The sequence below is a fragment of the Hyposmocoma kahamanoa genome, unplaced genomic scaffold, assembly GCF_003589595.1.
Source record: "Hyposmocoma kahamanoa isolate Upper Pololo Valley unplaced genomic scaffold, ASM358959v1 232, whole genome shotgun sequence".
NCBI classification, from domain to species: Eukaryota; Metazoa; Arthropoda; class Insecta; order Lepidoptera; family Cosmopterigidae; genus Hyposmocoma; species Hyposmocoma kahamanoa.
This window is the reverse complement of record NW_020653750.1, coordinates 4627370-4653379: the sequence shown is the minus strand read 5'-3', so window position 1 is coordinate 4653379 and position 26010 is coordinate 4627370. Positions and strand designations below refer to the sequence as shown.

At 37.0% G+C, this 26010-nt stretch overlaps 1 protein-coding gene across 1 annotated transcript; it reads right to left on the bottom strand.

The window, feature by feature from the left end:
• Positions 1–1934: 1934 nt before the first annotated feature.
• Positions 1935–21845, bottom strand: LOC113228475 (Usher syndrome type-1G protein homolog). The gene is made up of 9 exons (XM_026461797.1): positions 21495–21845; positions 14897–15040; positions 9927–10148; positions 9203–9426; positions 8095–8252; positions 7227–7396; positions 6373–6495; positions 3725–3879; positions 1935–2491 (listed from the first exon to the last, which is right to left on the bottom strand). The coding sequence occupies exons 1-9, from the start codon at positions 21515–21517 to the stop codon at positions 2220–2222; spliced, it is 1491 nt and encodes a 496-aa protein (XP_026317582.1). The 5' UTR covers positions 21518–21845; the 3' UTR covers positions 1935–2219.
• Positions 21846–26010: the final 4165 nt, after the last annotated feature.

Below are 26010 nucleotides of genomic sequence, written 5' to 3'. Positions count from 1 at the left end.
ATATTTAAATATGGCGATATTGAACGAACACTGGATGGAATGACAATGTATCACAATTGTGAGCAAACCTGTACAAAGCACTTCATAATAAAACAATCACATTCTTTAGAAACAATATAGGGAAAAACAACACAAGGTGCAAAAGACGTTAAGTCTACACTATTGTCAAAAGGTTATTAATATATAGAACAATTTAAGACAATGCGTCATAAAAGAGAGGGACCAAAATTGTGCCTCTTTTCGGTAATAGTAATTGAACATGATAATTACTCAGGTGCTACAAAGATAAGTTTTGAAGATAAAATTGCTGTATTTTTAACTTGGTTGCCTAAAATAAGAAAATTGTAAAGTTGCCCGCGTCAAATAGATTGGATTAGCTTTATGCATTTTTCAAAGAGCCTATTTCTCTAGGCAACCAATCTAAATGCTAGGTAATTATTACACTTAAACAATTCGCTTAATTCAGTGTTCATATACATGTATATAAATTCAACACGTCAAACTTGGTGAATGCATTGCATCTTTCGACTCAATCTTCACTTGTCTTTGTCGTGTATGTATTAATTTATTTACGTTAAAACTGGTTGAATAGAAATAAATCAATGAGTTTTTAGAACATACAATGTAAACTATATTAAGAACTTATTTTAATAAACAATATTGTTTAAATTAGCTTGACCAGCAAGCTTATCATGACAAACAACGCTCATGAAAGAATGGCATAAATGGAGTTACGTCAAAAACGTTTATTAAACTTTTTCGACTAATTATTTTATCTAATGGAGCAACAAACGTTTTTGACGTAACTCCACTTATGCCATTCTTCCATGAGAGGTACGACATGTCTTCACCAAGCTGTCAATTCGCAAAATTTTTTTTGCAAAATTTCATAAAAAATAATGCAAAGCAAGCTCTCGACAGGCGTGAGCTTAACCACCGCTTAATTAGTGCTTATTATACACAACAACGTAACTCTACAGTGGAACAAAGGACGCAGTGGCTCTTACAGCAGGTGAACAGGCTAGAAAAGGGTCGGACATGGACACGGTAGAGTCAGAACCCACAATGTCTCTACCCTACCAATGGTCAAGAGCAACTATATACAAAGATACAATAACTTCACATAAACTGGACAATATTTAGGGCGCGTTTATTGCACACGAACTTCATTGCGCTCACGCCGCGCAGAGACCGAACTGTCACGGCAAAATACGCTCTATTTATTTAGGTTTTACGTTTTACCTTAAATGAGAGGCTGGCATGTCTCCGGTCTACACGGCGCGGCGGCCGCGCGACACGGCGGTTATTTTATTCCGAGGAATTTTAATTGTTGTTGCCTAGTAAATAAAATTTTGATTCGCCATTAAAGTACGTGAAAGGTGGTAACTGGCGGTCACCGCGCGGCGGCCGCACGAAAACTTTCGCGTCTGGGCGCTTACTGGGCTATTACGGTTTGTAGGTAAGCTAGCGAAGCACTCTCAACGCACAAAGTCGGTCAATCCCGAAAACTCGTTAAGCTCAAAATCAAGAGCGTACTCTGACACTCTAACGGTTTGTTTGACTAATAAGGTCCCTGTGCAGGCTTGCTTATATAGGTAGGTAATAGTGCCCTTCCCGTATAACCAAAAGGTTGGGTTAGGCACTATACACACAAGCCCAGAGGAAGGACGTCGAGATTTTTTTTATAATACCAACTGTCGGGATTTTCGGAGGAGCTCGGGTGGCACAAGGACACTAGCCGTTTACACCATATCATATATAGTATTCGTAGGTAGACAAGTACTTTTTTTTTATAATAACAGGTGACGGGACGAACAAGTCGTGCGCCTGATGGTAAGCTACACGCCTGTTCATAACAGTTGCAGTGCCACTCAGTGCTTTAAATAGCAAAAATCTGAGGGCACTGCCAGTGCGCCCGTCACCATGTGCCTGTAATTTCACCAGTACCCTTTCCCTTTAAAACCGGAACACAGTAATGCTGACATTACTGCTTGGCGGCAGAAATAGGTAAGGTGGCAGTGCTACCCAGGACGAACTCTTTAACAAGGAGTTCTACTTAAGTATAACGTGTTTTGCGTGTCTGACCCAGCGGTTTATGTCTATTCACTCCGTTTTAAAGCACTCAATACACGCTTAAGATCGAAAGATGAAGTGCACATTATATACGATCAATAAAAATGAGAGCATTTTACCTTTACACCTCATTTACTTAAAACTAATTATATAGCGGTATCAATCATAGCTCCAGGGTGTGACAAAGCTTGTTTCCTCTCGTGTACAGCATTTACTAATTTCCTATACGGTCCTAGGGGTAGACCTAGAGACTTCATGTCGCTTTCAGTGAGCAACATTAGGGCGTCGAGGTCTATTTGCTCATCTTTGAACTTTTGAATGTATTGAGACAAACCAAAGGCCGTAAGGAACCGTTCTAGCGATGCATAGCCTGATTCTTCCGCCTCACCTTCTTCATCTGATGTTACTGTTGAACTCTCTGAAACAATGATATAATTATTAATCGTGCATTCACTGTAAAACTGTTTGTAATTTAAATACGAGGACTATTTCATCAAATCAACTGTTCTTAGAATAACAGTCGAGCATTGAGTAGAGTTCTGGAATACGACCCCAAAAACCCCCAGCTATAAAGCAACTTGAAATTTTTATACGAAATTACGTTAATAATAATTCAGATATATAATCACAAATATGTAGATTACTATGTAACCATGGTTCGGAATATAACTACTGTACGTAATATGGCATAGTATAATCTTCTTAGCGTGTTCGACTCTACTACCTACTCAGTGACTGACACGGCATTATCAGTGGCGTTGTGCAGGTACTCGCGTGTGCAGGAGTAGGGGCACACAGGCCAAGACATCGACTTGAGGCCCATTTCCGAAAGGATTACAGATTTGTCGTCCGAAAACCTTTCTACATTAATAGAAACAACGTTCAACGTGGCCGTGGTTCAGAGAGATAGCGAAGATTTTTGTACACCATGAGGTCTGAGCCTTGACAAAGGCTTTTTTAATGACCCCGAAAAAGGCCGGTGGGGAAGTTTTGAGTCGGTTTGCCGACCGCAGACGGTTGTCGGTGTTATGTCGGTGCGACACACGGGTAGGCTCCTTCCATGCACCCCATAGTATAATATAGCCCAATTAGGGCAGCTCCCGCCTGTTTGACGCATCAACGCTTAGAGTGTAGGGTTTTCACATTATTATTTTAGTTGTAGTACCTACAGGTGAAACATTTAATCGGCTGTTCACAATTATATTACAACCATATCAAGTAGTTTAATGAACACAAACTAATAGCTAAACTATAACAGGTAGGTACATTAAAAAATGTAAGAAAGTTTATAAATAGAAAGTTTTCTCGAGGGCTGTACCAGGGTACAGCCAGGGTGTGTCAGGGCACATCGTGCCCAGAGGGCTGACAACATTTCCCTTTTGAATAGCTAAACTTATTCTATATTACCTATGGGTTATAAACAATTTGGAAAAATAAGGTATTCATCATATGCTCGTATTCCAGAACTCTTCACAGTGCTCAAGTCAGGATTTGAGCAGACTTGAGTATGATTTCAAGCACTGGAAATACGACAATAATGGCAAGGCCTTGAGTATTGAGTAGAGTTCTGGAATACGACCCATAGTGTTTATAGTTTTAATTTATGCACTTTGTGTTGGAACATCGGTGTAATGAAATAATAATCCCTCACCGGAATGTGGAGTATTCCAGTCAGCGGGCTGGTACGCATGTCGGGCAAGGGACCCCGCAGATCCGATGGACAGGTTCTCGCCCACCGCGCTTCGGTCGCCCGTGCCAGTTGCTCCAGTAGGTGGCAACGCGCCTAGAGTAGCTGTTATCGACCGTCTGTACGAGATACATAATTTCCACATTGTTTTAAGTTGATAAATTTGTTTTATTTCTTCCTGTTCGTTGCAGCACCAATCTACTTCAACTTTTGTATCTATGGCTCCGTCGTTTTGCGCGACGGTTTCGCCAACGTCAGGGTTGAAAGACATGTAGAGCGGTGGTGAGATAGATTGCCGGTTATGTTAACACTTGGAGGGAAAAAAATAAATAACACGAAGTTTGACAATACTTTTTCTCTTATTTTTAAATTTCTAAAACTCAATTGTAACTTTAAAAAGTTTTATGTAAAAGGAGGAATTAAATCTCTGTTCTCTTTAGATGTAAAGAAAACGTATAACCTTTCAGTTGCCACCCTGAAATTGGACACCCCGAAAATTACCAATGAAGAAAAAAATGGCGGGAAAATAACACGCGTATCCATCCGAATTTAAAATCATGATTTAAGCTATTTTTTGTTGCTAAAGGCACAAAGATATGGAAAAGTATTTTTTCACCTCACTAGCTCGTAAAGGCTTTCTTTCTCATTAGAAATCTGTGCGCAAAAGCGCTTTTTGCACGCTAGCGTGGAAAAGGTTTTTGCAATTCGAACCTGACGATGGATTGTGGTGCACCTATCTTTTTCCTTTGATGAAAAAAAAATTAATGACACGTTCAACTACGTGATTTGTCATACATTACTTATGTAATATAAATCCGTTGGTATATTTTATTCTCATTATGGTTGATATTAAATTGACCACGATAACTAATTTTGTTTATTAAATTATTTTAATTCGTCGAAGAACTAAAATAATTTCAATAATCACACAAAATTATAAGTGCAAGGAAGAATAAAAATTGATGAGAAGCAAATTCAGAATGCATCCGAAGAAAAACTTTTTCTTTTGATTAAAAAAAATAGTGACGCGTTACGAAACGCGATTCGTCTTAAGTCTATTAAGTATATGGATAATATTAATCCGTTAGTACAATTTATTCTTATTATTATGGACATTAAATTGATAACGATAACACTAATTTTGATTTATGGGATTATTTTAATTTGTCGAAGAACTAAAATAATCTCGTTAATCACATAAAATTATAATACGAAGAAGAAGAAAACGTATGTCGTGTAAATTCAAACCCACAAAAAACTATACTATTTTTTTCAAATTTTCATTTTCATCACTTCAATTTCAATACTTTGGATTGAATTGTACTCTGGAATCTGACTCTAGCGGTGATGAAAAACTGATTTATAGTTCAAGTGTTTTTCTTTTATCTACCATTTTCCTCGCTATTGTGAGGTGAAAATTTGTGTTTCGCTCGGCAGCAAAGTTGTTTTGCGTCTTGTGCCTTGACACCTTTGCTACGGTCAGGTTTCAATACAAGTACTCGGGCCAAACAACAACTTTGCAGCCTTGCATAACAAATAACTATTTTTGCCGAAAATGGAAATAAAATTCAATAAAATAGAAATTTTGCCGCCTCAAAACCCAATAAGGGCACGTGGCAATCTGGAGTATTTATTTTCCCGATATGAGTTCGATGACACTCAAACGGATAGGTAATAATAGGCTCTACCCTTACTCTACCTGTCCAAGGTATAAGATTGAAAGGGTTGTAACCCTAACTAGCCGTGAACAGGTTCACGGCAATGAAATGGGAAACTTCCGGTCCACAAAATTTATTAAAGAAGTAAAGTTTAAAGAAAGGCTGTAACAATATAAAGGTAAATGTAAAAAAACAGGTATAACAGTATAAAACACTCCCTACACTTTATTATTAAGGCACTTACCCTTAAATGGGCCGAGAAACTGAATTACAGAAATAGATACATGAAGGCTGTAGATTTATAAATTGTTACACATGATTAGCTTATTAACAGCTCCGACTGTTGTGGCGGTCGAGCTGGGAGTGACCGTGGTACGAAAACAAAAGGAGAAAGTGAAGGAAGATGGAAAAATTCAAATTTAAAATTTAAATACATGTAAAATAAAAAAAAAATTATAAGATACAAGCGGAGAGAGGCGATACAAAGAGGTGAGATGACGGTGTAAGGAGGTCACACCGTCACAAGATCATTGGTTCAAGGCTTTTTCAGTGAGTTATTTAGTTGGGAGTCACAATGGTGATCTCGTCACAAAAATTTGTATGATTCTATAAATAAGACAAGTATGGTAACTCTAAACAAACGTAGGAGCGAGACTTGTATGCGTGCACGCCCGCCACGCGCCGTTTACGGACGCAGACATCGCGTCACGTAATAATGAAAGATGTGTGAGACGTCCAGCGTTATGCATCGCGCGATTATGCGAATGCGTGCGAAACCATGCCTGTCTTATTATACTGTGTTTGTATTGTACTTGAAGTATATGTTTCATGGTACGGCCATCACCTTCCTCTGCCCCTTATGACTTAATCCATTAAGTTTTTTAAACCTATTTGAAAAAAAAAAACCTTAACATTTCTTTCCTTAACATATCAATTGTAGCTGGTTTGGCTCACCTAAAGGCAACACTGCCGAAGCCAGGCCTATCGAATATACTCGCGGGTTCTTGGAGGAGCACCTCTTGGCCGATTCCGCTGTCCTCACCCGCCGGCACTGAGAAGTCCGGTTGACTTGCGGACCTACACAATCAAAATAAAAATACACGTTAAATACTATTTATTGCATGAGAATTTCTAAAGAGGTAAATAAGCTGTTGAAAATAGTACATTATTGCAGTGCAGTGGCCGGAAAGTAAAGGATTGCAGGACGTGTATAAGTTGTGCTCGTCCTTGTATACGGATCAAGCGATTCACGTTCCCTCCAAGGTATATAATGCTTTTCTCAAACAACGCGAGGAAATAAAGACTAAAGAATGAAGGAAACAATGTATACTAGAAAAAGCAAAAAATAAACAATTATATTCCATAATACGAAATAACGGACTGTCCGTTATTGTATTTTCGCTCTTCTCATTAGAACTGCCGCAACCTGACAGTCACCGGTTGCGGCAAACGCAATTGTATGAAAATAGAATAGTAATGCATTCTCAATAAAATGATGAATCTATATACTAACTACTATAATTTGTAGAACTAATACAGAGAGATCAGATTTCTATGTCCTTCATAAAATCTCTATTTCGTGATAACACTTTTGTATGAGGAAGCTCTGTAATTAAAAAAATATAAAATATTTTTCTTATATTGCTTGGTGTCATGTTATATATTGCCGTTGCTCTGTAGTAAGGGCTATTTTTGATATTAATATTAATTTCATTCGAAAGTTTATAATGTTTACTAACTTGAAAGTGCGAAATTTTGCTCCTATGAAACATAAAAATTCGAAGCAATGGACAATCGAAAGTATATACCTAGTGAGCGTAGATTTTTTAGCTTCCTCCGTCTCAGTGAAAACGTTGGCAACGTTTCCCCGCTGCTGTGGACCAGCACTGAAGGTGCCTACATACATCACTTCCGAGTCTCGCCGCAACCCACTCAGTGACGTCACAGAACGGCGCCCTGTTGTTTCTACTTCGCCCACCTGAAATTAAATAATGCTTCGAGAGTCTGACAAATATTTAGTTATACTTTCCACAATGTACCTTTCATGAAGATGGCCGTCATTTTTAACTGTAGCACTGCATTGAAAATTGTATTGTTTATAGCTTGACTACACACGCTCGCATTGCAGAAACGCGCTTCAATGCGACAGCCATGAGTGACGCTGTTCGCAACTCTACAAAAGTCGTATGGTTGCGGGTTGTTGTAATAAGTATAAGTTATGCCCAAATTTCGATGGTTTTGACACGATTATGTCGCATAACCGCGTGAAAACCATCGAAAACATTACTTAGTCATTTTGCAAGTATTTTAGTAAATATTGAGTAATTTACATCTTGATGACGTAAAGTGAAAATGGAAATAAATAATCTACAAAGTCACATGTTATTTACACACTGGGAAATCCCAAAATTCTAGAAATCGGATATTTTGAAATTCCGGTGCAAAATTTCATCCTAATAATCAGGGTCAATATAACACGTCAAATAGTACTAGAGTGGTAACAATTGTTTGAAGACATAACACCAACCTTGAAGTCATCAGTAGGCCCCTTTCTGACTTTCTAGAAATGGGATATTTTAAAATTCCGGTGCAAATTTTTATCATAATAATCAGGGTCAATATAACACGTCAAATAGTACTAGCGTGGTAACAATTGTTTGAAGACATAACACCAACCTTGAAGTCATCAGTTGGCCCGTTTCTGCCAACGGTGCCATTGCGCAGCTTGCTGGCCAAAGCCTTCTTATAGACCGCGCCACGGCCGCGAGGACCGGAGTTTACAGTACCAACCAGCGCGCTGTACGTTGGACGAGGTTGTTCGTCTAATAGATTTCCTGTATAAATTACCATAATAATCGTCAATGTTTATGCACCATACATCTATCAAAATGCAGCCACGTAATTTTGTGCAATCTGGGATCACGATTTAGTCGTATGATAAATTAATATTGATCTCTGATTAGATGAAACAATTGGGAGCACCGAAATTCCGCGGCTAAATTTAGGTAGAAGTGGCGGTTGGTTTGATACAGCGGAAACATTGTTGGCAAGGTTCGAAGTGATAATTAACATTGATAATATCATTGATAATTATCAATGATATTAATTATAATATATATTATCTTGATAAATATATTTTGATAATTATTTCTATATTTATAAAAATAAATGGAACAACAAAATTCTCCCGCTAGCAATGTCGTGTCACGTGTTTGTATCCGAGACATATCCAAACGTGTCAAAAGTCAAGCTCAAAAAAGCCACAAACCGAATAGTTTTTCCAAAGATTTCCGCCGTGTTGATTTAGTTTTTTCACTGTTTGTAATTTGTAATCAAAAATTAAAGAGACTAAACTATGAATCAGCGAGGATAATTATCGAGTATAAATCAGACAGTTACCAAAAAAGGTCAAAATTTGGATAATTTCGAACCCTAATAGAATTTGGAGAGTCTGAGCCCTAGAAATTGTTTCTGCTACTCTGCCGTCTCCGCTATCTAAAACGCAGCTATGTGACAAAATATTTTTTTGAGATGTCATAATAAAATAATAACCCAGTTTTTAATATTGAAAGTGTTTAATGATATTTCAGCTAGGCATCGATAAGTTAAGTCGAACACGTTAACTAATTTTAACTGTTTTTAAAAGAGAATATTGTGTTCTATCTTTTGCTATATAAAATTGACCATTGACCATTTGTCACTTAGCCGCGTACTAGTGGCTAAATTGTATACATTTCTGTCACTGGTTCTGTCGGTACACTATTAAGAACTACAGCAATCTTACCATGACTAGTAGACCGTGTCATCTTATGTTTCAACGCCATTAACACGGTGCTGGGCCGATGTGGCATGGTGCTAATATCCTCTCCGTACCCGTCATACTCCTTTGACATTTTCTTTAGTTCTTTTTCCGCAATTGCATCAGCTTCTTTTTGCCGTTTCTGATACTGTTTCTGGATTTTTTCGTAGTCCTTCTTTGCTTTTTCTTTATGTGATTTCGATTTTTTCCTGTAATTTCAGTGCTTGCTAGAAATTGTAAAACTATACAAAATTAATTTAGGTATTGTGGGGCAATTGAGAATCTGTTTCGATTTATTTGTTTTTTAAACTAACTTTGTTTATTCGCTTCTAAACTGCTGTTAAGGGCATAAGACATCACGACAATTTGCTCAGGTGTTATTACTGCGCAGAACCCTCCAAGAAGTGTATTTTTGGACAGCGGCAGCATGGCCGAGCGTCCGCTAGTATTGAGGATGAGTGTAGCAAAGGTATTGTATATTATTTGGGTTGTTAGTGATGTTTAATACTTGGAAGTATAAACATCGATCCCCTCAGGATCCTATGTATGAACGACGCTATGTTTGGTATTACGTGTTCTACCAACTAGCAGTAAGTATGTATTATTCTAATTAACGTTATTTAAGTAATTTGAAATGACGCTGGTTCATTGCGCAATCGCCGTTTTAGCAATTAAGTACATGGAGTTGATACGGTAACTGTAAACTTACTTGTCATTATTCTCCAACTTGCCAATAGCCGCGTCCAAATACCTCAATATATCGTCCCGTCCATTCATAGCAGCTAGGTCTTGTGCCGTGTGTCCTTCCACGTCCATTGCGTACAGGTTGGCACCAAAGTTTACTAGAAACGTCACACATTCCTTATGACCTCTTGCTGCAGCAAGGTGGAGTGCTGTATTGCCGAAGTAATCAGCTTTGTCTGGTTCACCTCTGAAAGGAGAAGACTTCAGAGTTATTATTGTTGATTCCAGTTGATAAATCCAAAACTGAAGTCGTCTGTCCTTACGGTGTTCACTTTTAAATTGGTACCTTCCCTAACCATTGCGTGTAAAACGTCGTAATATAAATATGTAGTTACAATTTTTATTTTGTGTTTTAAGTGTAATAAACTAATTTAAAGCATTAACTATACATACACTTCAATTTCTACATCATTGCACATTTGATAATAATCTTTACTGCTTTTACGACAAACACTCATGCGCGTTAATGCGGGTTGAGTAACGTAACATCGTGTTAAATAGTGCGGAGGGAACGGAGGAATGTTACACTTAATTTAACATCATATCAACGGGATCAAAAATACCTGCGTGTAGTGTAATCTCATTAAGAATCTGTTGACTACAATTCAAAATACCTCAAATTTTGAGCCGAATTTGACCGGCCTGGTAATGAACCAAGATAGGATCGTAGAGGAATTCCCTATCTGTTTATATCAGATATACAGGCGTGATTCAATATACTCAAGATGCAATGAAAAAATCATATATGATAATGAATAAAATAATCAATATATATCTAAGTTTTACTGAATTTTAAAGCACTAACAATATGAACTAATAATATGTTGATTTTAAGATTTTGGTGTTTGTTGCAATTATAAGGATCATATATGATAATGAAGAAAATAATCAAAACAGATTGAAGTTAACAATATGAAATAGTAATATGTTAATCTTAATATTTTCGACGTTATTCACCAAATGGTTATCACGAGTTACAGGAGCGTAACTACCGAACGTGTAAGCTAATATGAAAATAATATGAAGTTTGTAACTAGTGATAAACATTTAATAAATTGTAGCAACCGTTTATCTGTAATGTAAGACGTGATGTTTTTAAATACGTTGAGCGTGGTGACCATTAATATATGCCACATTATTGTATTACCTATTCACAGCGTAATTACTATTCTAATTTGTCGTGAAAATGACGACTCCGCAAAGCGCGAAAAATCTGTATAGGTTACAAATAAGTAAGATGCTGGTGAAATTACAGGCAGATGGGACTTATCGAATTATGTCTCCGGGTGACGGGCGCAGAGTAGCGGTGTCCCACAGATCATTGCGATATAAAGCTCTGAGTGGCACTGATACTGCTATGTATAGGCGTGTCGCTTACCAAAAGGTGCATGACTTGTTGTTCCGCCATTAAGTATCATAAAAAAAGATAATAATATACAGGCCTCACAACCTTAAAACTCTAAAGTAACTTGTTCATAATCGTTCTATAAAATTGCATATAATGGAAACACAGAAACAAGTGAGAAACAAAATTAAATAGGCAATTTTATATAGGTTTCATACAAAGAAGGAGCATCCAAGGAAACGTCTCATTTGTGAAGGTTACGTAAAAACTATGACGCGCATCCGTCATACTAATAGTATGTGTAAATACATCAGTCACAATGCAGTATCGCCGATAAACGACATTTTAAGACAATGCATGAAAGCGACAGTGAATGACGACACCACATTGTCTTTTTTACTCATCGTATATAAATTGTTTAGCTTGGCTTATTTATACTTGGCTCCATGAGTGGATTAACCTACAATGTCAAAGAAATTAGATACAAGGGGCTTAATCTAAAAATAGGAGCGTGTAAATCTATGGTCAGCGGTAAGCCGAAATAATAATAACGCAACACACTCATAGCCCCACACGACACCCAGTGTCGCGGGTACCATGGACACACACATAGAGAACCACAAATTACACCCAAACTCACGAGGGAAATAAATGTAGGCCATACAGACATTTCTCCCGGTCTGCAACCCGGAGTGCAACCCAGGACCTCTGCGTTTCAGGCCAGCATGGTAACTGTTCGGCCACGAAGGCAGCCATAAATATGTTACGTACGCAAATATTCAGCTAGAGTTTTGTTTTTCCAGAAGCTCTAAGATTTACTAGAATTGGAAATTAAATTATTTAGGAAATGAAATTATTCTACCGGATTTAAATCGCGTATAATAGTTTTTTCACACGAACCAACGTTTTGGGCCCTTTACTGGATATATCACGAGTGGTGTGTAACGAAGAGTGTGTGATGGAATTGTACGATTTAATTCCGTCTACCCCTTTCTATCATCGGGGGACTAGACGTAGGCTGGGGTACTACCATGGTGTTATCCATAACATATCCAAAGATTCGCACGACGCGTTACGCTTCCACATTTATGCGGCGAACGACTAGGGAGTGGAATTCCTTGCCTGCAGACTTGTTCCTTGAACGCTATAACTTGGACCTTTTCAAGGCGAGAGTGGATAGGTAGGTATTATTGAGGTATGCATGCTCCATCGTCGACCTCATCGTTACTTTCCATCAGGGGGGATGGAAGTCAAATGCGCATATAATCAAAAAACCACAAAAAGAACCTGAAACGTTCGTTTGTTTAAAAAATAAAAAAACCTGATTTATGTCCGAAAAAATAGTTTCATGTCCAATGTATAACAATCGCGAAAACCTAAGAACTCGATAAATTATCAAAATATAAACCATAATCAATTTCTCTGTATCTTCCTACACTTTCTGTTTTCGACCAATTTCATAGTTTTCTTGCAAAAATGAATTCACAGATATAATGTAGAGTTTAATCTAAACCGGGTGTACCTAATAACTTAATATTATTACAAGGTGTAACAAAAAGGTCATAAAATACTGAAATTCGTAATCGTACTAATAATAACTACATCCTTTTGCGATAAAACATACTCGTTGGAGTGTTACAATTATATGAGCAAGTGTTACGAGAAATTACTATAATCTCGAAAATAAAATCGATAATGATAATGATTGTTCGATTATTGTCGTATGAGTTTCAATAATGTATTTGTCTCTTTCAGTTAGTATTAAGTTGTTTTACATTTTAAAATCGTTCGTTTAAATGAAATGAATATAGTACTTATTGGAACTTAAAAAATGGCCCTGGAGACCTACCTGTAACACACGTTTTTATAAATCTATCTCGAGCACAAACCAGCATGCCCGATTTTGGTATAATCTATAAGTCCCTATACTCTTAAGCCTGTTTGTGACGAGAAAATATGAAACAACATTTCATTTCAAAGTCACATATCATATACTGATATTATTGACCAGACAGGCTAGGATAATGCGTTTTAATATTATGGGTGCGATACGTACATAGATATCGCTATTTCTAGTTTTTAGTTTTAGTTTCTTTTGTCGTGAACTTTTATATAGTCGCATTATAATACAAAAGTTGGTGTAAACGATGCAAACGTACACATAAAAAAGAGCATCTTCAACCGAACATCGAATTTACGTCACTCGGCATGGAAAGATCGAGATGCATTTGGAATTTTCATACAAAATTAAGTAATAATAGGGGTTAAAGTATGAAATTGCCGATTTGTACTGAAAATCTAAATTGTTTATTTTTTAAATTTTTAACAAATTTATTTAATCAAAATAGTTGCCATTATTATCTATACATTTCTGCCATCTAATGGGAAGGTTATTAATGCCTTTGCGATAGAACTCCGACGATCTAGACTGCACAAACTGTGTGAAAGCATTTTGTACTGCCTCCTGGGAAGAAAACTTCTTGTCACGTAGATAATTGTCCAAATCACGAAAAAAATGGTAGTCCGTTGGAGCAAGGTCTGGTGAATACGGAGGATGACGAATGGTTTCTAACTGCAGTTCCTGAAGGGTCAAAATGGTTTCTCGTGCTGTGTGAGGTCTCGCGTTGTCGTGGAGCAATAATGGTGAAGATCGATTCATGAGTCGGGGCTGTTTTACTGCTAGTTTTGTCAACATGGTTCGGAGTTCGGCACAATAGACATCTGCCGTTATTGATTGACCAGATCGGAGAAAACTATAGTGAATAACACCATGCTGAGACCACCAAACAGTTACCATTACCTTTTTATTGGTAAGTTTTGCTTTAGGACACTGTTGTGGCATTTGACCTGGGGTCAGCCATTGCATTTTTCTTTTCCGGTTATCATAAAGAATCCACTTTTCATCACATGTTACAATTCGATCCAATATTCCTTCATTTCTGTACCGGTTCAACAAGGCAACACAAGTTTCAACACGCGTTTCTTTCTGCAGATCAGTCAAATCATGAGGCACCCATTTTTCGTATTTTTTTATTTTATTGATTTGGCGCAAGTGAGTATATGATTTGGCGCAATATTGTGGGTAAGGTAACGTTAAACCATGCCGCTAATTCCTGGGTAGTTTGACTAGGATCGGCTTCCACTATCTCTCTTAATTCATCGTTATTCACCTGTGTGGGCGGTCTTCCTCGTGCCTCGTTCTTTAAGTCGAAATTTCCATCACGAAAGCGTTTAAACCAAAATTGCACGGTGCGTTCATTAGTAGACCCCTCTCCAAACGCAGCATTGATATTGCGGGCTGTTTCTGCCGCGTTAGTTCCGCGTCGGAACTCGTATTCAAAAATCACTCGAATTTTCGCAGTATCCATCTTTCTTGTCTAAATTGAATAACAAAAACAATTGAAAGTCGATATTCAAATGTTTCAAATTTAAAAAAAAAATCACAGAAACCATTTGAAAAAAGTTTCATTCGAAAACCTCAAACCATGAAGATTCTATGAAAATTCAAAGAACCTATTGCAATAAAACGGCAATTTCATACTTTAACCCCTAATATTAAATAATAACTAGCAATCGAAAAAGTCACTTACCCTCGTCCACACAGCAACCTTAGAGCCTCAATGTGTCCCTCAAATGCAGCCCATAGAGTGGGAGTCATGCCAGACTCATCCTTGTTGTTGCAATCCTTCCGCGTTGCTTCTCGTAGCACTTTTAGCAAGCCGTCTTTGGCTGCTCTGTAAATAATAGTAAATACTTTATAACAAAAGAAGAAAAACAACAGTTGAGAACGTTAAGGAAGATTAGACAATGGGCGTCTTTTTTGGTCTTTTAAGTTTTTTTGTTTTCACTTATAGATTATTGCGCAAGGCTTGTTTCATGCCGTTCACCATGCCTGCTTGCCATGCCTGGTGATTCAATGGTGAACCAATTGCGCGGATCGAGAGAGAAAGTCATCAGATGACTGGCAACCTGTCGCGCCCACGGTGCTCTCCATTTTAATTTGCCTACTACGTATGTGCTACTTCTTTAGTCCGGTTCCAGTCTAATTAGAAATGTCTATCTTCGTATTTAAAGTTCAATTTTATGTTCAATTTATGCTGCAATCGTCCCTAGGTCTTGCAATTTGTAATTCAGTAGATTAATTCATTCAGTAGATATAAGATAAAATTTACAACATTTTGGACATTTGATGTGAGAGCCGTGTTTCGAATACAGACTTATATAAGTCTCTGGTTTCGAATGAAATAAACCGTTTCAATTGACATTATGACAGAAATATGATGAATGCATTTATAGTTACTTTATATTTGTTTTTAGTTTTAAATTATTTGTTCTATCTTCTTCTAAGACAATTGTATTTTTTGAATTTTTTTCTTTTATAATAGCAAGTGACGAGACGCACAAGTCGTGCGCCTGATGGTAAGCTACACACATGTTCATGACAGTTGCAGTGCCACTCAGAGCTTTAAATTGCAAAATATCTGAAGGGCACTTCCACTGCACCCTGAGACATAAGTTGACATGTCCCATGCTCCTGTAATTTCACCACCACCCTTACCCTTCGAAACCGGAACGCAGTAATGCTAACATTACCTCTTGGCGGCTGAAGTAGGTAAGGTGGCAATATTTCCCTGGACGAACTCTTTCACAAGGAACTCTATCTATTGTTACTAAAATGTTTCATCATTTTAATTCAAAATTTTTTCATCTCAATAAAATGTTGTCCTAACCATATTGAAACACTAAATTTGAATTCAACCAAAGCACGAATAAACGATTAACGGGTGTAGCAACTAGTAACAACACAATGGGTGACGTGATTAGGAAAACTGTCATGGTAATTGCCTTGCGAAATCTGACGCTAAATACTAGAGGCTGAATCTGACATGTCATGAGCTAGATCTTGCAAATGATTACGGAAAGAATATTTGGAAATATAGTGTATAACCAGAAGTGTTACTAAGTGTCATAAGGTGTTTATTGTACTGCATAACTTAATACACTTGGGTGTTTCGAATGAAACACATTCATCAAAAGCCTAGGGATCAAGTTATTTTAAAAAAATATTTGATTACACTATTAAAATTAAATAAAAACATCTATAAAAATTTAGTAAATTATTATTTTTTGAACTATGTAACTGACCAAAAAACCATTGGTGTTGAAAGAAATTCAAATACTTGATTTTCAGTAATTGGCTATAACGTACTTGATCCCTAGACACTTTTGATGTGTGTACCTTTCACATCACTTAATAAAGACAAACTTTTTTTCATTATTTTGGTAAGTCAGCAGTTATCTATTACTGGACGATATTATGGTGGTCCTATGATAGTCAATGGCAAAAGTACTTGACTTCAGCACTTCGTAGATCAAATCGTAGATCAAGCGTTGTTTTTGCAACGTACAAGTTTACAGTCAGTGTCAAAATTTATGAACCAGTTTCTTGTCAATGCCAATATGATTGAATGTTAACCATACTCTAATTCAGTTTAGGTAATGGATATTTTAACCGGTTATTATAATTACCGCTTTTTTAAAATTTCACACACGCAGCGGCGAAAAATTAAACCGGTAATTTGAGTTATTCTCGCTACTCCCTTTGTCGTTATCATGTGGTGTTGCCAACGTACGTAAACGTAAAATCTATTGTTTTAAGTTTACGTACCCCTGCCGCTAAACAGGGACAGGGGCAGGCAAAGTGAAGTTTTTTAAAAATAAATAATAGACACCACTTGGCCACAATCCCACCTGATGTTAAACGACGATGTGATCTACGGTGATATATACGCAAATGCCTATTCACTCTAGGTTTGAATAGCCATAGCAAATTGTACTTTTCGGGAAACATGCGGGTAGAGTATTCCATTCCTTTGCCGTACGCATCAGGAAGGAGGAAGGAAAGTGCTTAGTGCGAATGAGTGGTATATAAACTACATAATGATGGTGTGTTCCGGACCTTTTAGTCGACCGAAGGGGGAACAGTGCGGGCGGAACTAAAGTTAAAAATTCCTGCGCACAATCCCCGAAATATATCCGATACAAAACCGACAAGCAGGCTAATTTTCTGCGATGGTCGAGATTTTGTAGCTTCGACTCCACAAGAGAATTGTTGTTAATAAGTTTCTATTAAAGTATAGTTCAAAGTGAAATACTTGGACCGTAACACATAATGACAAATGTGACAGACGTCACAGATCTTATTGACGTGAACTACTTAGTCGATTATCAAAAGTTATTCAGGGTGGTGGTTAACGGATGTACGGTGCCCCTATCAATTAAATAAATTGAACTGAATTAAAGTTCAATATATACCTCAAGCACTTTGAATTTACATTACAGAGTGAAAAAGGAAAAACTACAATAACGGGAGCGAGCGTCGCAGTTAAACCGGTTCATTTTGGTTCAATATCGATTAACGTCTGTTTACTACGTGGGGCGCACTATAAGTTTCCGGAATGAATAAGAAAAAATACTATAAGTGGTCAGAAATTAATTTATTGTTTCTCAAAATATTCTTCGTTAGTCCTCCGATCCGTTTTTTGAGCCTTAGTCAAATTGTGTGGGATCCACCGAGAGCACAGCTTTTTCACACCCAAATGTTTGTGTAGTATTGATTGTATTTGTCTCATGCCTATGCCTAAAGATGCCCGAATCTCATGGTATGTCACATGCCTGTCTGTTTTGATCATACGGCGCACAGCATCGAATTTTTTTCACAGCAGTGGACGGGCACCATCACGAAATTCGTCACTGAGTTGTGCAAACCAGCTATAAATAGTCGTCTTGCATGGTGCCTCATCGCCAAAAGCTGTTTGAAGCCGAGCGAAGCTCCGCTGAGCTGTTAAATTACACTTAAAGTCGTAGAAAATGATACTACGAAAATTTTCACGAGTTAAATCCATGGTGATGTAGACAACCAATTTCTAAAATGACGCCACAATGTAAAAACAAGTGACAGCCAGATGAGACAAACTGTATTCTACAGCGAAAGAGTTCCATTTTCAAATGTTGTAATTACTTTTTAAATATTGTTTATGTACGTGGCCAGTTCCGGAAACTTATCGTGCGCCCTATGTATGTTCGTTCTAATCCAACCCCTGATTGTGGTATAAATGCCACCTGACACAGTGGAAATTTTCACATTGCGATATGTTACCATAACTACAACATCGATCGATAACCAAATAACAAAAATCTCATGGATATAACCACAGACCACGTAAATACTAGATAACATTCATATACAGTAGCTTTAGGAACCAGGTGGTAATGAATTTAGGAGTCATTTAACCCTCTATGACCGAGTGCGGCCACCCGCGACGGCTGTGGTGCAATATGAGTGACAAATAATAATATTGTATATACATGGATATTATGTCTGATATTACTCATGTGACGACTACTTATGATAGTAGCTGTTTTTTTTATTTTGATAATCAAATAACGAATCCACTTGATACGAAAAAGGGCCTTAACGTACATATATGTTTACTGATAGGTATTTAATTTGTAACGATTGTTGTTGAGTTTGCGGTGATAACCCAGTGGGATCTTTAATTTCTACGTTACATTTATAAATGCTTTGTAGCAATAACATCAAAGTCACCAAAGTCGTCAAAAAAACACATTGGACCTGCTTGGACACAACAATGCAGTGGGACAAACAATGGTTGGTTAATGTATTTTTTTATACATTATGTATAAAGATAGGGTGAAGAAGAAAAAAGAAGGTACCAGAACACAGATCGCATATTCTCTTTTGTCATTTTCGTAGCAGCAGAGCTCCTTGGAAAAGAGTATGTCCAGGGTTGTAGGTACAGCGACCTAATTACCGCAATCTATATTGCCACCTTACCTATTTCTACCGCCAAGCAGTAATGTGAACGTTAATTACTGCATTGCGGTTTTGAAGAGTAAAGGTGCTGGCGAAATTACAGATGCATGGGACTTGTCAACTTATTTCTCAGGGAAATGGGCGCAGTGGCAGTGCCCGTCAGATATTTGCGTTTAAAGCTCTGAGTGGCACTGCAACTGCTATGGAAAGGCGTGACGCTTAACACGAGGTGCTCGAATTGTTCATCCCGTCACTTTTTGGGACATGAAACAGTTACCTAGCTGTATACAACACTATTAATATAGCGTATTTTATTGTTTCAATTCAGTTTGATGTCACGCTATGTATTAAAAGTTTAGTAAACAAACCGTGTTGACGTTCAATGTTCAAACGTAAACCAATTTTTTTTGTTGTTATTAAAACCGGAAAGCAATCACACGGTCTACTTGATAGAAATCGAAAGCAATAGTAAAGAAGTATCTTTAAAATCGAAAATACTTTGGACTTAATATTTACAATATTCTGTGCCTGTGATTGCGTTGAACCTTACCATTCAATACAGAACAGAGCAATGCTGGTTTATAGTAGAAATAGGTAGAGCAGTGCCATCAACCCATGCGAGTTTTGCACAGAGAGAAAATTATATAACACCATTATAAAATGTTTTTATTTTCACTTGGAGCATTTATCTCCTGCAAAATTTGGGGGTATTACAAGACCAATTTACAGTTGACGTATAGTAAAAGAAAGTGGAAAGACATCATTGAGTATTTATATCCTTGCGAATGATTGGGTAAACAAACATTGCCTGAATCATCAGACAATGTTTGTTTAAAACATTGTTTGTGGGAAAACTGAATTGAAACATATTTTAACGTTAAATATATTAAAATAAAAAGAAATATTTATCGCTGTGCTAGCTGTTCGTCATCATATGGGACGTTGAACTAATTTGACGGTTCGTCGACCGTGTCTCCTACCTGTAATTTCCGCCGAGGGGTGGCTGTGGAAATCGGATATACGTTCTTCCATGTGGTATTGTAAAAATGGCACATATAAATTGTAGCAATAATGGAAAAGCGAGAACACATTAAGAAATCACACGTTGTCCGTATGGGCGATTCAATACCAGTATATGTACGAGTGCTTTCTCGCTCCAAAAAGAAAAGAAAATAGCCACAGGGAAAAGGAATCATACTTATGAAATTTAAGGGAGTCAAAAAAGTGCACTGGAAGTCTCCCTCTCAGCACTTGTACCCAAGATAATTGAAAAGGTCATGGTAACGTAGTAGAGTTTGTTCTGGAGAACAGAACATTAATTACAGTTATTAGGTATTAGGTAATATCTCACATGTTGTAACCAAATACTGCCTATTACGGTTTGAGTTTTCTATTTGATCAACCCTAACAAAGATTTTGTATGACTTTTATAGGTACTCTGTCTTCATGTTAGGTATATCTCCTCCTGGCGTCGTATTCATTATTAAGGGTCGTGACTCTCTCGCAGAAACGCCTGCCCTGAGCCCTACAGACTTGGTCTTTGGTCGGACCATCTTGTGGTTGAGCGACGCCTCTGACGTTTACCGTCGATCCGTCCTGTAACTATATTAACTGTTCCAGGTTGTACCCTTAAGCCTGGTATGGGCGTCAAACTCTCGCAGAATTGATTCATTAGATATATACGTATGTTATTTGCTAGACAATTAATTACCGGTTGTAGGTATAACTCTACGCACTGTACCTATAGTATATTTAGACCTCCATTACATACCAAGTGAAATAGATTATTGGGACATTCATTTACTTTGCTAACCGGTTAAATGTTGCGCCCAAAGTCATCTCAATTTTAATTTATGCAACATTGGTAGGTATAATGTGAAACGGCATTGTTTTTTTTTTATATAACTAGTATAATTAACACTTGCTGTGTGGAATCGGGTTGTTGAACACATATAGTTCTGATTTACTTAACTATAAAATAATGATAAGTAATTACACAAATCGTCAGTTCACATGTTGCGTAGGTAAAATTGTAATAGCCAATAACATACCGAACATAGATACCAACTTAGATTAGGTACCTAGTAACTAGATACTAGCTCATTCATAAGGGTTCTGTTTATAGGAAGTTGAAGTTGAATCCCTACGAACCAACCTAGCTTTAATTTAGACATTGTAAGACCTTATTGCAATTACCTAACAATTATTTATCTCTACGGACAGAAAACATAATGAATAAGGAACTAAATCTTTTGCACGTTTGATAGCTACAATGACAAGTACTCATATCATATAATTATTGTATCTTATCTGAAATTGGAATACAGATAAATCGATTGGACATTACTTACTTGTGAAACCGGTTCGTGGTCATTTTGAAGTCCAATTTTTGCACAAATTATAGCAATTGTGTCCCAATGTACCGTTTACTGCTGTTTCAACTCATTTTAACCAGATTTGTGCGCTTGACACCGCGAAATTGATAAGACGAGAAAGTTTTTGTTTGTATTCACTTCTGTTAGGTATATTACTTCAACGAATTAAATATCCCTGTTTCCTATTGACAAAATAGAACTATTTCACTAAACGAACTAATAATTAAGAAAACGTTGAGTTTGATATATAAAACACCTTTTTATGTAAAGTTTACTAAAATTAAAATAAACTACGTGGACCACCTGCGCTAGCTAGTGTCCGTCTGTGGGAGGGAAAAAAGGAAGTTGTAAACTTTACACACACACCAGAGATAATCAAGGGCCAATGACCCAGCTTGTAGCGACATCTATCAGATTCAAGCTGAACTTTTTAAAACATTGTAGCTTGTAGTGACATCTTACAAAACATTTTGGACTTCGTTTTATTGCCATCTAGTGTGGAGTAGTATTAAACTTTCATTTCATTGTACTACTGCATAATAGATGACGCCCTCGATATCGTTCATGTTTTTAAAGTAAAATTAGGAAAATATTTTGGTATCTAATTTATACTTGATGTACCGTCGTAAATAATTCAGTTGAAATAAACCGTCATAATTTGTACGTTGTCTCAGTTCTGCAATGGTATGGCGATAAATTGGCACTTCGTATATGGATAGTGCATTCCAAAAGTCAATAAAGTCACCATTCGCTAGCTAGCAACTGCCTGAGATCAATTTAATGAGACCAAAAATGATAGTTCTGCTGCAAGTAGGTGAGAAATTAGGTAGTCTGCAGACTGCCCTGAATGCAGATTCAGATTAAAGTTACCATATTATTATTGTAATTAATGACTGAGATCCCTAAACCAACTTAGATATGTGCCGTTAATCTTGAAACAAATGACCATCAAACATAGCGAAGAACTTTGATTAGCCTTCAATTAAAAAAAAACGATTTGGGATCAAACCATCCGTTTCAGAATCACAGACAGACACTATATATGTGTATGTTTCTCACTGTGGAGTTCTTAGGTTCATACACTATATATGTGTATGTTTCTCACTGTGATTGTACATAATCAAAGGCTTTAAATTTATACCTCCCCTCATTCTACGTCGGGAAACAGAAACAGGAAAAGTTTTAATTGAGTTAATATATTACTTACATGACATGGTTTTACAACATACATTTTTAACGTTTAATGACTAGTTCAATAATTAAAAGCACTAACTAAAATTTTATCTGAAATATTGTTTCGGTCCAAATGTTAGAAAAAATTATATTTCCAATTTTTTAAAACTATTATACTTATTTTTAATTTCATTCAATTCCTGTAGGTACGGACTTCAATATGTCGATTTGATGATTTTTTTTTTATAATTTCAAGTGACAGGACGAATAAGTCGTGCGCTTGATGGTAAGTTACATGTATGTCCATCGTTGCAGTGCCCCTCAGAGCTTTAAATCGCAAAGATCTGAGGGGCACTGTCACTGCGCCCGTCACCCTGCGACATAAGTTGACAAGACCCATGTGCCTGTAATTTCACCAGCACCCTTACCCTTCAAAACCGCAACACAGTAATGGTGACATTACTCCTTGGCGGCAGAAACAGGTAAGGTGGCAGTACCTCCCTGGACGAACTCTTTCACAAGGAGTTCTACTGCTGCTAATGGTGGTCTATAATATAATAATAATAATAATATAATAATAACACACACACTCAACATAGCCCCGCACTGGGGAAACCCTGTGTTGCGGGTGCCATGGACATACACATAGACAACCACAAATTACACCCAAAACTTACGAGAGAAATAAATGTAGGCTTAAGAAATATTTCTCCCGGCCCGGGAATCGAACCTGGGACCTCTGCGTGGCAGTCTGGCATGGTAACCGTTCGGCCACGGAGGCAGTTAAAAAAGTCTACTGCTACTGAAGGTCACTTAAGAAGAGCGTGATGTAGGCAGGTCTGGGTAGGTCTTGACTTCATAAACGCCGTCGAAAGCAATTGTTTCAGTGCTATATTTCAAGTTGCAAATGCCTACGATCCCTTTATAAACATAAATTACAAAGGATCCTAAGAACAGTTCCGCGGATTTCCAGCAAACATGACAAGGAACTATCTTTAAGAACACAAGTTCAAAAAAAAAATTTATTACGGCTCATACAATCGAAACCTATCAAGCATCCATCAAGCCACAGAATCACATAACATACACATAAACACATTTTTTTTCGTCAGGCTCAATCTACAAATTTTACTTATAAAACTTACACAATAAATTCTTGCATTGAATTAAAAAAAAAGTCAAAGGAACATACGGCTTATAAGCCGTAAATAAGGCTTGTAAGCGGTAATTTCTTATCTTTCGCCATAGTAGTTCTTTGATTAATTAGCAAGAAAATACTTGAGATGTCTTCACCATCATCTACTTATCTACTAAGTCATATAAAAAAAGTAAATAACTTCTATCATATTTGATTTTCACAAAATCAGTCCTGCTTTCTTAAATATTTTGTTTATAAAACTATGAGGTATCTAGAACACTTTTCAATAACAATTTAAGCAAACTTGGTCATTTGGCGAAATCTTAACAAGAGCATTGCAAATAATTGCCAAAAAACAAAAAAAAAGACTTGGGCATTGACTTTTTTTGTCAAAACTACCTAGTTTATTACTTAGGTATATTTCTGACTTATAAGTACACCTTTACACTTTTATATACCGAATTACATCATTACATTAGAGATGTATCAAATTGAGTTTTTGACACAGTGACAGGCATTAGGTACTGCGTTCCAGTTTTGAAGAGTAAGGATGCTGGTGAAATCACAGGCAAATGGCTCTTGTCAATTTATATCTCAGGGTGACAGGCGTAATGGCCGTGTCCCTCAGATCTTTGCGATTTGAAGCTCTGAGAGACACTGCAACTGCTATGAACAGGCGTGTCGTATACTACCAGGCTACCAGGCGCATGACTTGTTTGTCCAGTCACCACGTGATTGAAAAAATCATATAAAAAAAATTAAAGCTGCATCAAGTAATAATTCCTTTCGAATAGTTGACGACTATCGTGGGAAAATAAAAGAACAGTTACGGTAAACAGCTGTTTACTTTGTGTCTTAGACAAAACTTAAAAAACAAAGTCATCGAAGTAGAATGATCCCGCAACACGATAATACTCCTGCCCGCTCCATTTATAGAACATTTTTGATTATCGTAAATTTTGAACTCATTAATTCACTCAGGAACTCACCATTCCTGAACGTCTGGCGCAGTCTTGACAAATTGACAAATCATTTCACCCAATGGCAAACATTATAATGTATGTCATTGATGCGATAAGAAGAACATTTTTGTATATTCCTAAAATGAAGAATTAACTCGTAGGGGCCTTCCAAACAGCTTCGTAGACGAAATGCTTATAAATGGTAGTCTTATCTTTCACAGGAAATACTCCGTAAAAGGGTTGTAGATGATGCAGGTTTTTTACACATCAGCTAATGCGGGTGCTGAAACTATGACCTTGACATCAGCGGATGCTGGTTTTGTGTATTAAAAAAAACGTCAAAAATATACGTCCTTACTGAATCTGTAAAACTTACTGTTTTTTTTAAATGATATCAAGTGACGGGACGAACAAGTCGTGCGCCTGATAGTAAGCTACACGCCTGTCCATAACAGTTACAGTGCCACTCAGAGCTGTAAATCGCAAAGATCTGAGGGGCACTGCCACTGTGCCCGTCACCCTGAGATATAATTAAGTTGACAAGTCCCATGTGCCTGTAATTTCACCAGCACACTTACCCTTCAAAACCGGAACACAGTGACGCTGGCATACTGCTATGTTCTTTGGTATTGTAATAAAATATGTTTCAATGTTTTAATGCCATTTAATAATAAAAGAACCAATCTGCATAAAAACAATCATTCTATCCTATCTTAATCGTAGCGGAATTTTATGTTAGTTATATTCTAAAAGCATCAGCTTAGCTGCTTTTTTGGCTTGCATTCTGTTTCTGGAAGGTTTGTAAATTATTTCAGCGTAACTTTTAAGCACGACTCAAGCAATGAATATCAGCATCAATCAACGCGGAGGCTGACGTAGATGCGGATATTTTAATTTATGTAGATTATGCGGATGCTGATATTCGCAACAACCCTGCTTTATAATGCAATAAAATTATTTACATCATTACACTTCATTTCGTTTATCCGATTCTTAGTACTTGTCAGTGTCACTCACGTGTATTTTCACATTTCGTAATACATTATCTACAAATATATCTGAATTTCCATTAAATTACTCATTAGATATTAAGCACTTAACCAAATAACTTGCAATAGAGATTTTGTGTTGAATTGTATCTATGCAAATATTTACCATCCATTAACGACTTATCAGGTAATGTGGTTTGCATGTATCAATCACTGCAGTAATCTATTGC

Coding starts and splice junctions, on each gene's coding strand:
- LOC113228475 (XM_026461797.1), bottom strand. CDS start 21,517: ATGACCACGAACCGGTTTCACAA. Junction 10,149..14,896: donor AGGTTGCTGTGTGGACGAGG/GTAAGTGACTTT, acceptor TTCTCCTTTCAG/AGGTGAACCAGACAAAGCTG. Junction 7,397..8,094: donor GGCCAACTGATGACTTCAAG/GTTGGTGTTATG, acceptor ATTTAATTTCAG/GTGGGCGAAGTAGAAACAAC.